The sequence below is a fragment of the Gopherus evgoodei genome, chromosome 4 (genome assembly GCF_007399415.2).
Source record: "Gopherus evgoodei ecotype Sinaloan lineage chromosome 4, rGopEvg1_v1.p, whole genome shotgun sequence".
In the NCBI taxonomy this organism is placed as follows: Eukaryota; Metazoa; Chordata; order Testudines; family Testudinidae; genus Gopherus; species Gopherus evgoodei.
Genome location: NC_044325.1, coordinates 86,365,500 through 86,384,083, shown reverse-complemented (window position 1 = coordinate 86,384,083; position 18,584 = coordinate 86,365,500). Strand labels below are relative to the sequence as shown.

Genomic DNA, 18,584 nt, shown 5'->3' with positions numbered 1-18,584 from the left:
TGTTACTTGCATACATAAAGGTTGTTACCCTTCCCTTTATATTTATGACAGGCTCCATGGAACTCAAACTTGTCACATGTAGGGACATCATTGTTTTCACACAACATATACACACAACATGGAAATTGAGACAGAATTTGGCCGTCTGACTCCTTCTCATCCCTGTATTACCAATAATAGCTGTAAGTAGAGGATCTGATATTGCAACCTTCACTTCAGCCAAACTGCCCTGGAAATGAAGTGGAATTTTGCTTGAGTAAGGGTTATAGTGCTGGACCCACAGAATGAAAGCTGATGCCATCTTTGCAGGAAAAGAGAAAACACAATCCAGCTTCATATTAGTCATTTTCTCTTGGATTGGAAAATGCCTATAAACTCCATCAGTAACAAGAGGGCATCTTCTTAGCATTGCTCGTCGGGGCTGGTCCAGACCCATGAAAAGCCCTTTGCAAAGCCATTAATTGGGTTATCCCTCTTGATTGAAAGGTCCAAGGTTTGGTGTCTGACTTCCTACCCTACCCCACTCTAAGAGTCTATGAAATGTTAGGTGGTGGGAAGGGAATAGGATACAGGAACAGATGACGTACCCAGAAGTAAGGTGTTTGTGTTTGCTTATGTAGGACATTAGGAGAACAGTGGACTGAGATTTCCTTTTTCACAGGAGGAGAGATCTGCAATGTGTGCCAACTCATACTACTATAAAAGCAGCATTATCCTGACTTCCTAGTGGACTCATATTATAATCACTGCTACTGAACAAAGCAACTCATTCTTTACAACATGTTGTACAGGACCATGAATGGTAAACATCACACTACGGGTGCTAGGTCTCCATGACTGCAGGTTTGGCAGCATTACCTGACACAGCCCTGTAGCTATTACTGATATAGTACAAGACTACCACCTAATGACTTCTGTGTGGAATGTGCATGTGTTTTTCAATTCCTGTTGCAATAGTCTGGGGCAGGAAAATGGTCTAAGAGGAACATTCACTAGTAAATGTAAAAACATCCTTGACTGGGTCCTTCTCCAAAGACTACAGATCACAAGCAATTAATAATTATGCACATTTGAAATGCCTCAGTTGTAGAAATCCAAAAACTTGTTTCTGTCAGGATAAAAGAAAACTTGCTCATGGACCTAATTTCAATAAGTTCAATCTGCCATTTCCTGTCATGAGTAAATAATTAAAATAGAGCATCCCTAAGATGGCACACCTGCGAAAGAGAAGGGTGGACTTTTTTAGACAAATCTTGATTGCCATTTGTATTAGCTAGATGGTTATTATGTTTTGATTTAAGGAAGTATCAATAGCCACACAGAGTCTACCAAGACTACCAAGAGTTAGAAGATTGCTGGCTTTACTCTTCAAAAAAATAAAGGCTGGGATTTGTTTCAGTGCCTGTTTTGTAGTTGGAGAATCCTATCACATATTCTAAGCAGCCAGTGTTCAATTTCCATTTCTCACTTGCCACCTGCAGAGAAAAGTTCTGAAATACATGAAGTTTAAATGCTGTATCCATAAATACTGAAGTCCCTTTCTTCCTATAAGCAGACATGATTTGTTGTTTCTCTGTTTTGTTTTGTCATCTTAAGATAATGCAAATACATTTCCCACAGGCTTTAAAACTAAAGGCTCATTCCACATTAATGGCTCCTTTCCATTTTTTTTTAAACAGCAAAACAAAAATGCATGAGATTGATAATAATTGGGTTGTGTTAGTAGGTTTACTACTTTTGTCTGCTTCCTATAACCACTGAACTCCATATCCTCCAACCATTCAAAAATCTTCCACTAGACAAGAACATAACTTAAGAACGGCCACACTGGATCAGACCAATAGTCCATCAAGCCCAGTGTCCTGTCTTCCGACAGTAGGCAATGCCAGGTGCTTCAGAAAGAATGAACAGAACAGGTAATCATCAAATGATCCACTCCATTGCCCATTCCCAGCTTCTGGCAAACAGAGGCTAGGGACACCATCCCTGCCTATCCTGGCTAGTAGCCATTGATGGACCTATCCTCCATGTACAAGGGACACACATGGCAAGGTTGCTTAGATTCCTGAATGTTTCCCAAGTTTGGAGGATGGACATCCACCTTAATGAAGAGTTATTGATAAATAGGTATAAAATGTGTTTTAATAACCTTGCTCAATTTCAGGAACTTTTCTAAAACAGAGGACATTTTTCTAGAGATGTCAGATAATAAACTTCCTTAAAAGACCTCCTAATCTGAATCATCCCTCTTATCTTCATCAGGACGTTGAATTGAAACTTATTCTTTCAACCACTCCTCAGCTGTCTGATGGTCATTTTTTCCATCATGAAGCCTCCTGACTTTAAAAAGGAGAAATACTCATATGGAAATATGTCTGACCTCAGCCAAAAGAGAGATGAAGATAATGGGTAATAATACACCCAGTATAAACAAAGGCCAAGTCGGTGAAATTTAAACACCAGCATTGTTCTAAATGTTCAGCATCACAGAAGCTCCATTCTCATTCTTTATTTCAGTTTTTTTCACTCAGTATCCTGCTTTGTCCACACTGTGGAACTATTCCAGAAATATATATTTTTGTGACTTCACTATTAAAAAGTCATGTTAAAAATGTTAAAGGAAAAGTACCTCTGTTAAATCAAAGTTAATGTGAAGAAATTCAAACAAGTAATGCTTACTCTTTATCAAAGCCACTACCATCATACCTATCCATCTACTTAGTACCAGCACTTAGTACCAAGATGTCTCGCAAGCATTGATGAATTTATCTTCACAACACCCATGTGAGGAAATGAAGCATCACTATCTCCATTTTACAGAAGAGGAACAAAGGCATCAAGGGAGGTTAAGAATGATTTTCCCAGTGTCACAAAGAAAGTCTGTGTGACAGCCAGAAATTAAACTCAGATCTCCTGAATCCCGCTCAAGTGCCTAAGCCACAAGGCGATCCTTCCTTCCCTGGATTGAGTCTCAACCAGCTACTTCTCAGCTACATTCCATTTTCTGTCATATGCTGAGACAACTGGGAAACAACACTGTCCACGCTTGATGAGAAAATAATGTGGAGCTGAGCATTAGTCATGTATTGAGGACATTGCAGCAGTGGAGTCATGGGTTGCATGTAGGTGGATCCCTTTTCAATAATGGGGCCTTTGCCCTGTAATTAATAATTTATACTCTGCTTTTTCTTGATTTCTTTCTTGTACTATGTACAATTTTTTAAAAAAGAGAATAAACTATGTGCAGAAAAATGTAATACTTCTTTGTGTACAGAAGAATTGGACAAAATCACAATATTAAAAAGCAACACTACAGGAATAAATTGGAACATTTGAATTAGCCCTATTGACTCTTTCATTTTAACATCTTTACAAAGATGTAGAACCATCAAAAATCATTTGTAAGCACAGGGTAATAAGATAACATGCTCATTAGGGATAGGTGATTGGTTCATTTTCAGCAACTGCTTGACCTCATCAGCTTGACTTTTTCAAACCAGCACTGGTTGTAAATGCAGAAAGAAGAAAAAGAAACTAAGTGAAGGAAGCTGTTTTCAGTGCACCACCATGTTAAGTATAGGGCTACCTAGAAGGCTTAAGTTTTATGCAAGTCTCTTCAGTTTTGTCCAATAACCACATATCTTGGAAAAAATAAACAAAGAATATCACATGAGATTAAAACTCATGATATCCAATCTAGTTTTCAACTGCAAGCAATGAGCACAGAAGAGCCAATCAGAAAGGGGGTTGTAAAGATGGCTTTAATCCACATTTGTATTCCTGCAATCCTGGACAAGATATGAGCTGTGCCAGTGCCCCAGCATAACTGAGGCTTTGTCAACACACAGTCTTGCACTAGTTAGTTAAACCAGTGCAAATGATTGTGTGGACACACTTATTTCAGTATGTATAGCTTTTTTGGTTTAGCTTGAACCTGTTTCTAACTAATGAACTAAACTGAAATAAACCTGGTGTAAACCGAAATAAGAGTCTCCAAACAGTCCTTTGAATCAGTTAATCTAAGTAATCTTAAAATCCCATATTAAATTAAACCCATGCTATTTTATATGTAGTCAATCTCTTCAAGCAGCTTCAAGGCTGTGCTAAAGCAGCATTTTTCAAAGTTCGGGTTGCGACCCACTATTGAGTCGCGACACATAAGGCACTAGGTCGCTCTGGTAAGCACCGCCGACCAGGATGTTAAAAGTCCCATTGGCAGTGCTGCCCAGCTAAGCTAACGCCTACCTGTTCCGACACCATGCGGCACCCCAGAAGTGGCCAGCAGTGGGTCTGGATTCTAGGCAGGGGGCTCTGCGCACTGCTCCCACCCCGAGCATCAGCTCCGCACGCTCATTGGCTGGTTCCTGGTCAATGGAAGCTGGGAGGAGGGGCAGTGACTGCGGGCGAGAGCAATGCAGAGCCACTTACGCGCCTCTACCTAGGAGCTGGACCTGCTGCTGGCCACGTCAGGTGTACCGCAGTCCACAGTGCCAGGACAGGTGGGAAATCTGTCTCTGCACCCCAGCTGTGCCACTGAGCAGGAGCTGCCGGTGGTAAATCCATGCCTCAATCCCGCACCCCAATCCTCTGCCCCAGCTATGAGTCTCCCCCAAACCCTTCATGCCCAGCCCCACCCCAGAGCCTGCACCCCTAGCCCAGACGGGGGAGGGCGGTGCCTGTGGGCGAGAGCCGCGTTGAGCCGCTTGCGCACCTCTGCATAGAAGCCAGACCCGCTGCTGGCTGCTTCAAGAGCAGCGTGGTCCGCAGCGCCACGACAGGCAGGAAGCCTACCTCTGGCACCTCAGCTAGGCCACTGACCGGGAGCCACCAGAGGTAAGTCTGCGCCCAACTACACGCCCCAATCCCCCACCCCAGCCCTGAGTCCCCCAACCCGAAATCCCTTCCTGCACCTCAAGCCTCTCATCTCTGGCCCCACCCCAGAGCATGCACCCCATAGCCCAGAGACCTGACCCCCTCCCACACCCCAACCCCTGCCCCAGCCCCCCCAAAAACCTGGAGCCTCTCCTACACTCCAAACCCCTCATCCCCAGCCACACTCCAGAGCCTGCACCTCCAGCCCACAGCCCTGACCCGCTCCTGCACCCCAACCCCTTGACTCATCCCACAGTCCCCTCCCACACCCTGAACCCCTCATTCCCAGCCCCGTCCTGCAGCCCTCACCTCAACCCTCTGCCCTAGCCTTGAGCCCCTCCCACACCCAAAATCCCTCATCCCCAGCTCCGTTGAATCACAGGCATCAACAATTTTCTTCAACTGGGTCCCCAGAAAAAAAGTTTGAAAACCACTGTTGTAAAGTACGTGTACCCCGAGGGGCTGTCACAGGGGATTACCTCAGACATCTTCCTTTCCTCTCAGCCACTCTCTATTTGCTGCAATTAGGGGGCATGGCATATGGCAGGAAGTGCCATGCAGGTCCTAACCAGTGGAGGATCTCTGTGTTGAGGTGATCCTCCTGTGATCAGCTACACTAGCTTTAGCACTGCTTGCACTCGTGACACAGTGCACAGCAGCCTTGCTGAAGGGGAGAATCTGGCCCTCTCTGGCTTGTGTGTGTGTGTATATATATTTGTCCAAAACTGATCACACCTACTCAGAACACATCTATCATCCAGTAGTGGTACTTATATTCAATTTTCTAAAACAAAGACTCTCTGAAAAACAATTTGGCCTTTTTTCGTATTTCTTCACATTTTAGAAAATGGAAGATAAACTTAGAATATTTCTCTGTATTGACTGCACATTCAGCCTTCTGATTATATTTCACATAAAACCAGATTTAACTGTTCTTCATAGGATTTTAATCTGGATTTAAAAATTCCAATCAACATTTCATAAAGCTTTTCATTGTCACTAGTTTGTAAATATTTTACTTACCAATATCTGTTTCCTTGTGATTTTTGATATATTCAGCCAGCTCAAAATTTCCTGCTATTATGGCCACCTAAAAGATTGTAAAATAGCTCAAATTGATATGTGCTCAGAGTCATACACTGACAAATATACATGTTACATTGTACAGAGACAGATATTGGTACACACAACATAAATTTATTGTTCCACGTAACAAAATGGGATAAAGTGCATTTACTTTGCATCTTTGACCCTCTCTCCTCCATGCACATATTACTATATTCATGTTAATTTGCTGAAACATAATACAAAGAAACAGGAATCTCGTATCGTAGACACATACGAAGCAGGGTCTTCTGCAATGGGAGCAGAGATAAAAATGGAGCCCAGAAAGGGCCACCCCTTTCAACCCAGAACTGTGAAGGGGAGACCCATCACTATAGGGGTACTAGGACCCAGGTGATGCCTCACCTCCCCTTGCCTTCTACTTGGGCTTGGGAGAAAGCTGCAAAGAGGAGCCAAACAGTCACTGCAGCCAATAGGAGCAGAAGCAGCCAAAGCAAGGACCTTTCGTCCTTTGAAGAACTTTCTCCAGTTTTGACTGGACTTTCTCTGCCCTGTGCTGATTGGCTGTTTGCTCCACCATCTCCATCTCCCTCTGCCTCACAGTCTCTTCATCTCAGCATCATTCCTCTTCCCCACTTCCCTGTCCCACACACCACCTTCCCTTCAGTGTCCTCTTCTCCCTTCCCTTTAGCTGATCCCTTTTATTAAACACACCCAAAAAACAAAAATAAATAAAATATCATGGAATTAACATGACATTTTCCATCATCACATTCATGTCTCTGCTTGCGTGTTATAATCCTTTCCCCCACCATGTATCTGTCTTCTCTATTTAGATTGTAATCTCTTCAGGGCAAGGACGTATTTTTCATTTTCTCTCTGTACAGTGCCTAGCATAATGTGGTGATGGACCACGACTAGCACCCCTAGGCTCTATTGTACTACAAATAATAAATAATCTTAATAACAACAACAATAAACCATCTCATTGAACCATATTCACTTTACATATTAAAAAAAACCTTCCGAGAGGGCTTACGAGGATGGTAAATGGATAGGGACCCTTTTGTGTCTACTGCCAGTTCCAGTTATTCCAGATGAGTATCACATGCAGCACCCCTGCTTTTTTCTGTGGAGACTCTGAACTCAGAAATTTAAGACACTGTTTTCCCCTGATTGTTCCTATCTCCCTTCCCTGAGAAGAGAAGCAGGGATTGCAATGGGGAAATGAGAGAGGGCCATAGAAGCAGTTTTACCAGCCACAAACAATCAAATATCATGAATCAGATACCAAAAAAACCATTAGATTGCCTTAAAATCATATTTTAAATATATAAATAAATATATTAAAATAATACATACTTTTGTTTTTTACCTGCCTTCCAACTGTTAAGCCTTTGGGGGAAGCTACACACTCTAAATTCGACCTTAAGGGTATTTCTACGCTGCAATTAAAAACCCATGGCTGGCCTGTGCCAGCTGACTCAGGCTCGAGGGGTTTGGGCTAAGGGTCTGTTTAACTGTGTTGCAAAAGTTCTGGGGCTCTACCACTTCACAGAGCCCTAGAGCCGGGGCTCCAACCCAAGCCCAAATTAAAACAGACCCTTAACCTGAGTCCCCTGACTAAATAATGAGAGTATCTCTATTGTCTATGTGCAGGGGTACTCACTCACACTCTTGTAACTCTTTTCCTTTTTCCCACGCTTGCCCCCAATATTTTGTCACCTTTCAGGGATCTCATTGCCTCTTTATGTCAGTGAGAACCACCCTTTTTCCAGACAGCTGCCTGGCTTCTCTCCTATTGGGAACAATGGGAAGTAGTGGACATCTTTCTTCCGAGTAGTAAAAATTGCCACATGTATTGGTTGTAGAGAAAAGATGGTCATCTTAGCTGAGGAAAACCTGTGGTCTCAGGGCTATTACAACAATGAGAACAAGTGGCCATTTTGAAACAGGAGAGAACTTTGGAAATTTACTGCTAAGGGAGAAGAGTTTATTCACTAGCTCTGCTAGCTCATTAAATGTCAGGTGATGAAGTAAATATATATTTTTTAAAAAGTATCTGAGATGTTCTCAAGAGTGTGAGATATATAAAGTTTGGAGTTTGTGTAGGCAGTGATTGTTTTAGGTATTGTACCAAAAAAAGGTGAGACTCAGCAGAACAAATTTTGTAAAGTGCCCACTTTTAAAAATTACACTCAAACTAATAAATAATTTATTTAAAATTCCCCCCAGGAAAAGTTACTCACAGATTATGTCTATAAATTTGAAGAAGATCTGCTGTATTGTGTATAGAAAACAGAGTTTGAATTTCTACTGTAAATTAAAAACTCAATGTAACCAACACCTCCATATATATAAATATTAAAAAAATGCATTTATTTTCTACAATTTTAGATAAGCCCAAATTATGTGTACAGTATTCATCATTCTGCTATTAGTGCAGTCTCAAACCTCTGCACCATATGTTTGGGCCTCAGGGTGAACGTGCAACCATGTATTCCTACTTTAACTTTGGAAAAAGTCTCATTAATACTTATGAATATAGTTGTTTGCAGCAAGGATGGGGGAACTGGTTCAGAAAAAATAAAAAGTGGTTGCTTCCTTTTCCCCTCTCCTCAACTCCCAACATATATAGCCATGGCTACTTTGCTGAGACATTCCTGAAGGCCTGAAACTGTCTCTCCATTACTCTCCTCCCTCCCAACCTGAAACACATAAATATCTTTGAAGATTCAGTTATGAGACCAGAAGTTCTGATTATCCCCCTCCCCTAAGGCCCTCCCTCACCCATTTGCTCCTCTCCGCCTCAACCCCCGAGGAAACCCCCTGCCCACTGCTATCCTCTGCTTTTCCCCCGAGGGCCCCAACACGCTCACCTGCTGCTCACTCCTCTCTCCCCCCTCCTCCAAGTACTTCCCTCCCAATGCTCACTCCTTTCTGCTCCCCCTGCCTTAAGGGCGAGCAGCAGGTGCCTCAGGGGGAGAGAACTAGTGGGGATGAGACCTCAGGGTGGAGTGCAGGTGGGGCCAGAGTCCGTGTATGCTGAGCACCTCCTACTTTTTTTCTGGGGTGCATGAGCCCCGGAGCACTCACAGAGTCGGCACCAATGCTTTTTATCATTTATCATGGTTTAAGAGTTAAGTGTATGCAGTTTGGGGTCTAACCTCCAATTGTCAATTAATGACCAGCTAGTGAAGTCCTCCACACAAGCCACTATTGCCTAAATATCTCACAATAACAAATACATTTCCAATATACCTCTTTTCGTTAGAGCACCAAATGAAGCCCAAAAGGTAAAAGTTGTACATGCTGCCTGCCATGTTCACATCATAAACATTTCAAATGTTTTCAACTATTTAGTCTCCACTTTTCTCTGTAAATTATTTCATAGTCACTTAAATTATATGGTCCACTGTAAAAGCTTGATGTAATAATTATGATTTCTTACAGGAAACAAATTTCTTACTTAGATTTTAAATGCTTTGGGGCAGATGTCATTTTTTTGTTCTGTATTTGTACTGTGCCTAGCACAATTGAGTTCTGGTCCATGACTAGGGCTCCTAGGCACTATGGTAATACAAATAACTTTTCAGAATATTATTAAACCAGAAGATATTGAGGATGTTTGAATAAGTGAACAGCAGCCAAGCATAAATGAAAGCTTAAATGCAAACCACAAATGCTCTAAGTGAAATTAGACAAAAATATGTATGTTAATTATATATACATATATTTACAAACACACAACAGCTATACAGATATTTTAAAATTATCAGCAAACAGTTCTGGGTATATGCAACATATACATTTTTCCCATTAAAATAACTCTGCCCACAATGTAAAATAGTACAATGCAAAATGTTTACTGGGGATAAATGTGTAATTATTTTTCTTTTCACAATTTCAATAGTAGGGAAACTCTGTGCCTTGATATTTTCAGGTTGTGATACTTCAAAATTGATGTATTACTAAGTGTAGAATTTATTGCTATGAGTCATTAACAATGGGTCAAATCAGTTCCCATTACTACCCGACTGCAATCCGAGGAGTACAGAAGGATGGATTATTTTCTCAGCTGCATCATAAACTTCCTGGACCCCTATCGATTCCTGTGAAGAATCTGTTCTGGGAGAAGGGGTTAGGGGTTGGGAGTGGTATGTGTGCCGTGTATTGTCATCCAGAAACCAGCAGGGAATCTGCTGAAAACTTAATACTCTCTAAAGCTGAATCAATTTTTTTTGCACCCCTTTCTGGGGTTTTAGGAAAGTTTTCAGGAGAGGACATCCTGTCAGGAGAGGGAAGCCCTGTCAACACAGCAAGTGGTGGCATGGAAGAAAGCTATAGTCAGAGAGGAGACAGTGCAGAGACACAGGGCCTCCATGCAGACAGTGCTGGCCTCCAGTATATCTCCCAAGATTCACATTGCTCTTGTGAGCTCTCCATGTTTTTGAGATACACACCCGCTATTCAGTCCATGGGATTAGGGGCTGAGGTGGCCACCGCAAATCCCATCCCCCTTTTCTCAACAGAACAGTTCAGGGGTCAGGTTTTCCTCCCCATGTGCATATTTCCCTCTAAAGGAACAATGTGGACCAAAAGCAACACTTCAGAAAAGATTAATGGCCCTTTCTGATAGTCTCGAAAGGATTTAACTCTTCCATCAAGGTAGGAAGCATTTATATGCTTTATTTCCTCTGGATAAAACTCACTATTGGTGAAGGGCCTGAATCAGACCCTCTATTCTGCAGAACCCAATGATCACTTTGCACAAGGAGGCCTCAGTTCTCCCTGCAAGCTGAGGAAAGTAGGTGTCTCCTTTGCAGGAGAAGGTTTTTTTAATCTAATCACCCAACATAAAAGACAGGAGTACCTGATTTTCCAGTGTTCTGCCCCATGTGTCGTCATTTACACCAATGCCCAAGTGGGTACCCAGTGCTACCAAACAGGTGCATAGCAACAGAGAGTCAGGTCCACTATGTCTTCATCACCATTTCTAATGAGGGCAATTAGCCATTATATCTAGCTTTAAAAAAAATCCCATTTTCCTACGTCATTTGATTGAACTGCATATGGACTGAAAATCTGAACTTTACAAATGCCTAGAAGAATGCTGTGCAATTACCTCTGGAACTGCATTTATGATTGGCACTGGTTGGAGAGCACAAGTATGTCTGTATTTTGTACTAAAAGAAACTAAATTGATCTTTTGCATAAAAAAGGAAGCTTAAATCAACTGGAGCAACAGCATTCTTTATAACCTTCCATGTGTCCAAGGTGTTTCTAAGACACTTATCACTTTGCTATATAAAATAACTTAGTCATGCTGCAGGACATTAATGGAGATTCATTATTATTTTTCATTTTTACTGTCAGTGCATTGTCCCCTATTGGCTTATTCTTACAATACCCTAAATAAACAAATCACATTAGTTCCTTAGTATCAGCAGCCAGGTTTCCTGCCAAGTTATGTGCTCGAATAGAAGCATTGGACATGGCAACAGGCTGAGATGACTCAAGCTAGTTAACTCCCAGACAAGAAGTTTAGCTGCATTACATACTGCTCCCATCTATGAAACTACCCTCAGCAATTATCCTCTTACTGGGTATTCTGGGATGGAGCAGCTTTGACTACAGTGAGCAATAATTATTATGGAGAAGAGCTGGCTGGAGAATTTCATAAAATTCAAAATGTATATGAAAAACAGAAAAAAAAATCCACAGACTTTTTTCATTATTTTTCAACCAGTTCTATTATGCAGTATTATAAAATCATACCCATTGTCATTGCCAGAGCAAGACTGTTTCATATAGTATGGTATATGGACTGTTCTCTATAGTAGTGCTTAGACAAAAATCTGATGGGCACTATAGAAACCTTAACATGCTAAATAGAGAGATGGTAAACCATACACCAATCACTGTTACAATGTAAACTGTGCTTGTTTTCTTGCTGTAATAATTTAGGACAAGATTTTGGATACCCGTACTCAGCGGGCGGTGGTGCAAGCTGCTGCTCAAGATGAGTAAGGGTATCAGAATCTGGCCCTTATCAATGAATGTCCCGTTATTTTAAAGTGTAACCTATAAGTATTACAGCGCTGTAGGATCTATGAGCCTATCAGTAAAGCTGTTCAGCTATAGCAGAACCTCAAAGTTATGAATACCAGAGTTCAAACTGACCGGTAAACCATACACCTCATTTTTGAACCAGAAGTACGCAATCAGGCAGCACCACAGACCCCCCCAAAAAGGCAAATATAGTACCAAACTGCGATAAATATAAACTACTAAAAAAATAAAGGGAAAGTTTATACAGTCAAGTCTTTTTTTTAAAGAAACTGTTTCTGTGCTTGTTTCATTTAAATTAAGATGGTTAAAAGCAGCATTTTATTTCTGCATAGTAAAGTTTCAAAGCTGTATTAAGTCAATGTTCAGTGGTAAACTTTTGGAAGAACAACCATAATGTTTTGTTCAGAGTTATAAACCTTTTAGAGTTACAAACAACCTCCATTTCCGAGGTATTTGTAACTATGAGGCTCTACTGTACCATATATTTCCTACACTGGCAGGATTGATTCACATGGGTTCATGCCTTATGACATGCTTAGAGTTTGGGGAGTTTCTTTACATTATAAGCCAGTGACAAGATTTTTATTCAGCACCACCTCTTATTTACATGCTCAATTCAAATGGGAAATTCAGAAGAGAAATACACCTGTATTAATGAGCAGACATGTTACTGAAATGACAGAATCTTTGATAGATAGCAGTAAATCTCCAAGTGTACATGCAAATATGCTGTTTGACTGGTAAACATGTTTTATTACTAAAAAGAGAGATATTTATATTAAATAGCTAAAAGACAAAGAATAGTTGAGGGAATTATTTCTGTATTTGCTATTGAATCCATCATTCATCCTGCTTTAATATACTTCAGTGTGGCTACAACACTATATCAAATATTAACAGTAAAAAATTAAGAAAAATGTATCAATTTGTAAAGAGAGCATGAAAAAGTAAATAAAGTACAAGATATTGAATAGCATAACATCATTGTACTTTACTGCATTGAACTTGGTGGGTGAGGTGGAGCGGACAGGAGGAAGGAAAGGCAAATTTGAAAAATCCAGTGGGGCAAAATTATGTTGGTTAATTTTTTTAAATTCTAAGCCAGCTAAGGAGAATAACACAGAGTGCTTTCTCCACCAACCTTTTTCTTGAACCAAGAATAGTATGTTTCTGAGCAGAGTTCATGTAATGAACAAAGAGGTTGTAATGGACTACAGCAAAGTACATTATTAAGCTTTTATGAAGAATCAATGTATTGCAAGCTATCAAAGGAAGAAGGCAATATATGGTCAATTTTAAAACTAAGCTCCTATTTAAAACAGATTAATGTTGATGGAAAGACTCAAGTTGATTTAAATAGGAGCTGCACCAGCCTCTAATATTTATATAATTACATTTAATTTTATTTCTTTACATTTTAGGAAAACTCATGGATTAGGATTTTCCTGGAAAGTCATGGAGGTTGATTAATATACATTTTAAACAGATTGATAACTGAGTTCCCGTGGGATGGAATTTCTAAGAATACTGCTACTTGAGAGCGAGGCAGAGTGTAAGATTTTTAATTCAGAGTTGTTTTTTTTAAAACATACCAAAGAAGAGCATTTGTCCACAATGAAAAAATGTTGCATTTCTAACATAAAACTGAAAGGAGACTAATTTGAAGAGGTGCTGTTACTTGACCAAAAGTGGAAATTTCTTCTTAATCTTGGGAAATTAGCGTATGTCCTAATGCATATGAACACCAAAAGTATTACATGAACGTTCCTTGATGTAAGACGTTGCTGTGAGCTTAGTGGCACTTCCATGATGAGATTTCCTGCTCCAGGTGCTGTCATGCTGAGTCATGTACGGTAGCTGTTTTGTACTGCAAATACAGTGATCCCATTAAAATTCAGGTTCTTTTTCATTCTGAGAGTGAATATCTTTTTGTTTAGTACTTTGTCCACAAGTAAGGTGTCTCAAGTCACACCCTTAAAGTCCTCACATTAATTTATTCTATTAAGCTTGCATCACTTCATTTATAATTGCTCGTTCATTAAAAAAAATTAGTTCTCGTCATTTCAACTAAAAGCTCTGTTTCTTTGTCAACATACTATCCCTTCCTTAAGGAAGGGTCAAGTAACTCTTAGAGTTTGTCTACATTTGAGGTAGGTGGTGTGATTTCCAGGTCTCCTGGACATACTCGTGTTAGCTCTACTTGAGTTAGTGCGCTAAAAAGAGCAGTGTAGCGGGGGTAGCACAAGTGCTGGCTCAGTTTAGCCACCCAAGTATGCACCCAGAGGGTCCAGGTCAGTTTGTACTCTAAGCTGCTGCCTGTGATACTCTGGTCACACTGCTATTTTTAGGTGCTCACTCGAGCAGAGCTACACAGGGTATGTCTGCGTGGACAGGAAATCACACCTTCCAGGTCAAATGTAGGTGTAGCCTTCGTTTCTATGGATTCTTTCCATTGGAGGTCTAGCTGATACAGTAGATCTCTAGGTTTATATAATGGCACCAGTCAGTGTAATACTTGAGTAGCATAGTATCCAAAGTGAATTATTTTTCCTCCACTCCACTAGAGTGTGCTGTACATTCACACCCTGGCTTGCCTTGCACAGAGTCCCCATGCAGGCAAGCCCTCACTTTTTAAAAAAATCCAGCAATAAACATAATAAAAATATAGGCCACAATCTATGTGTGTGCTTAATTTTGCATTCTAATTTCAGTGGGATTACTCACAGTGGGACTACCAACAGTGAAAGAGGAGGGGGTCTTAAACAGTCAAAAGAATGAGGGGTTTGTGATGTTGCACTGTATATGATTTCATGAAAATATGCTAATGTGACTGGAATATGCTTCATGCAAAAGGTCTCTTGTTAGGTATCATTACAAAGATCATAATCTACTAAGTGTGGTCATCCTATTTGTATAAATATATCACTCTTGTATCTGAAACTAGAAATATGAAATATAACTCTTTGTAATTATGCAAAGTGCGGGCCATTAATGGTGGTTTGGAATCTTGATGGCTCTCATCAACCAGGACAATTGACTGTGGATAGCTCTTTTTGCAGGTAGACCTTCCTGTGAGTGAGACTGGGAGGAATGAAGCTTGGAGTCTTACAGTGACATGTGATCATGTCATCTGAACTGGAATCCATCTTTAACCAGGTGCTTTTACATTAAGAAGGAGGGGTGGGAACCCAGAGAAACAAAGGATTCCCGCCTTATGCAAAAGATATATAAGTGGGTGGCACAGAACAAAGGTGGCTGCAATCATGAGGAATCCCCTAGCTACCACCTGAGCTGGAACAAGGGCTGTACCAGGGAAAAGGATTGTGCCCAGACTGGGAAGGCATTTAGTCTGTGAAAGAAACTTATTGAAACATCTGAGGGTGAGATTGTATTTGTATTCAGTTTTATTACTGTATTAGGCTTAGACTTGCATGTTTTATTTTATTTTACTTGGTAATTCACTTTGTCCTGTCTGTTACTACTTGGAACCACTTAAATCCTACTTTTGGTATTTAATAAAATCATGTTTTACTTATTCATTAACCCAGAGTATGTATTAACAAGGAGTGGGGGACACAAACAGCTGTGCATCTCTCTCTATCAGTATTATAGAGGCCGAAAAAATAAGCTTTATACAGGGTAAAATGGATTATTTGGGGTTTGGACTCCATTGGGAGTTCGGCATCTAAGTGTCAAAGACAGGAACACTTCTTAAGCTGCTTTCAGTTAAGTCTGCAGCTTTGGGGCACATGGTTCAGACCCTGGGCCTGTGTTGGAGCAGACTGGCGTGTCTGGCTGAACAAGACAGAGTGCTGGAGTCCCAAGCTGACAGGGAAAGCAGGGGCAGAAGTAGTCTTGGCACATCAGTTGGCAGCCTCCAGGGGGTTTCTCTGATCCAACCCATCACAGGGTTAATCCACACAGATGGAGGCTTCTATTTCTGTGATGCTCTGTCCATACAATTTTTCCCTAAAAAGAGTATTAGAAGTATGGAATTGTTGAAATAGATCATATTTGAGATACATGCTGTAAGCCACTTGTACGGCATCCTGATGCACCAAGCCTTTGGGTTAATGATTCTTTGCTTAAGGCACGTGAGGGGAGGATTTAGCTGATTGTAACTGTCAAAGTGTATAAAGCAAGAGTGTGATCAGAATTGATTCTTGATGTGCTTTGTTAGAAAAGAGCTTGTTACGGTGACCCTATTGTCTCACTTATTGTCTCAGCGGCAGGTCCCTTTCAAACATGACTGGTTAAAGTGTCTTACTATTTCTAATGCCAAGCAATCCCAGCTGGATTCTCACCAGTTTTGGGAGGAAGGGAATGATTTTAACTGACACTTGGCTAGTTGATGTGGATGATAATGAAGTGATAACTCAGCATGTGACTTTACAGGGTTTTGATTAGTCTGAGAAGGGTTAAGACACAGAGAGTCTTAGAAATTGAAAGGAGAGTCCAGAAGCAAGAAATTAAAAAATGTTGCTCCTGGGTCTGAACACAGAGATATTTTGCTGGTGCTGCTGCTTCTACTGTTTGTAACCACCCTCACTCAGTGCAATAGCCCAGGGGTGGCCAAACTGTTGCTCGTGAGCCACATTTGCTCTTTTACCATTAAAATACGGTTCACCTATCCTTCCCATTCTCCGCCTACTAGACTTTAGAGGGAGCTTGGAACCTCTGCCCTGCAGCGGGTGGTGGGTAGGGGCTTCTGCCAATCCGGGGGGGGGGTGTCCTCGGGGCTTCTGTCCAGTGTGTGTGGGGGTCTCAGGGCTTCTGTCCTGCAGGGCACACCTGCCAAGGCTTGGGGTTTCAGCAGGAGCAGGGCTGAAGCCCCAAGCCCAGTCAGGGACCTCCCACAAGGCTGAAGCCCTGAACCCTGCCAGATGCCTCCCGCAGGGCTGAAGCCCCCAGCAGGTATGCCCCGGCTCTTGAACTTCTAAAGATCATCATATGCAGCTCAGAGTGTCAATAAGTTTGGCCATCCCTACAGTAGCCTTATTGTGTCCTTGAGATCCATGCACAGAGGGACTCTCTGCACACTGAGATTTTTCCTACCGCAAGGAGCTGCTTCCATAGTACCATTTCCCTCTCTGAATCCCACACAGGCTTCTTTGTAAGTTAGAGCTCATACTGATAAAAGTTGGTGGAGACTGGACAGGAAGAGGAAGAAGCAGGTAGAATCTATTTGGATGCACATCATCCTCCTTTCCAAGCCCCATGGAGAAACCCTGGAGAAGATAATAATACAACTGAAATATGTTATCTTTTCTAAGAAGCTTTTTGCTAGGAGTCCCATGGGCTATCATGGAGTGGGAAGGGCCAGAGTATTAGCACAGCTCCAATGAAACCACACTGCCAGGGATTTGGGGAGCTGAGGCGGGGGGGGGGGAGGAGAAGGGTGGCTGCACCAAGGGGCCAGAGCCAGTAAAGAGGCACAAAGGCACTCATGTAGAAGAGACTTGGCCTCCTGGGAACCACATCCGCCCCTGAGGATCCACCACATTACAACCCACAGAAGACTAGACTATTATGTGCCAAGGATGAGAAGTGAGTGAGACACTGTTGCCAGAAATAATTTCTGAAACAGTGGAACAGCTGCTAAAGGTGTTTAATGAGTTCTGTGACTCCAGACAGAACGAGACTGTAAAAAGAGTCTGCTTTTTGACCTGAAACCAAGAAGCAGAAGAGGGAAAGGAAAGTCACTTATTGTGTATAATAACAGGACTTTGAAATGTGTTGTCCATATGCACATTCCACTGATGGTACGTATGCATCTCAAGTGACAGAGATCAAAGTCTTTTTGCCCAGAAATACCAATAGGGCGCACATACACTCTTCAGTCCTCATACTCTGCTGCGAGGATATAAAAGAGCAAGCGATGCCTGCCACCATTCAGTTCCTTCTCACTACAGAACCATTTAGAGAAGAACTCTGAGGCAAGGGGGATGGAAGGGCAAGTTGGTGGAATATGCATATGGACAATACATCTTGAAGAATTCCAGTTACTGTGGATGATAAGTAACTTTCCTTTCTCCTTCAAGAGTGTTCGTATGCTCATTCCACTGAAAATGACTCACAAGCGTTTATTATATTAAGGAGAGGGGAGCTAAGAGTAATTAATGAAATAATGATTGAAGGGCAGCTTTGCTGAATGCAACATCAGATCCACAGGCTTCGGGCATAATGCCAAGCAAAATATGTGGATCAAAGCCTTACGAATGTCTGATACTGTTACGTTTGAGCGTTTCTCTAGACTGAAAAGTTATGACGGCATAGCATATGAAAAATCCACACCCCTGTAGTTAAGACAACCTAACCCTCTGTGTAGACAGCATTAAGTTGATGGAAGAATTCTACTACCTCTCAGGGAGGAAAAATATCTGCAGCAATGAGAACCCCTTCTGTCACTGTAGTAACTGTCTATACTGAAGCACCACAGTGGCACAGCTGCAGTAATGCCACTGCAGCATTCTAAATGTAGACATAGCCTGAGTGTTGCTGCTGATGTCGCTTGTACTCTGGTATAGTGTATCCTAATTGTGGCTTGTGGGTCACCTTTGCCACCTCATAACATG

The 18,584-nt window shown here is 41.5% G+C and overlaps 1 protein-coding gene across 4 annotated transcripts in view; it reads right to left on the bottom strand.

The window, feature by feature from the left end:
- Positions 1-18,584, bottom strand: part of SHANK2 (SH3 and multiple ankyrin repeat domains 2) — a 699,708-nt gene that overhangs the window by 466,909 nt on the left and 214,215 nt on the right. For all 4 annotated transcript variants that reach the window (XM_030560099.1, XM_030560100.1, XM_030560101.1 and 1 more), the window contains exon 12: positions 5,896-5,962. In XM_030560099.1, coding sequence (XP_030415959.1) covers positions 5,896-5,962 — 67 coding nt within the window. The remainder of the gene's footprint in view (positions 1-5,895; positions 5,963-18,584) is intronic.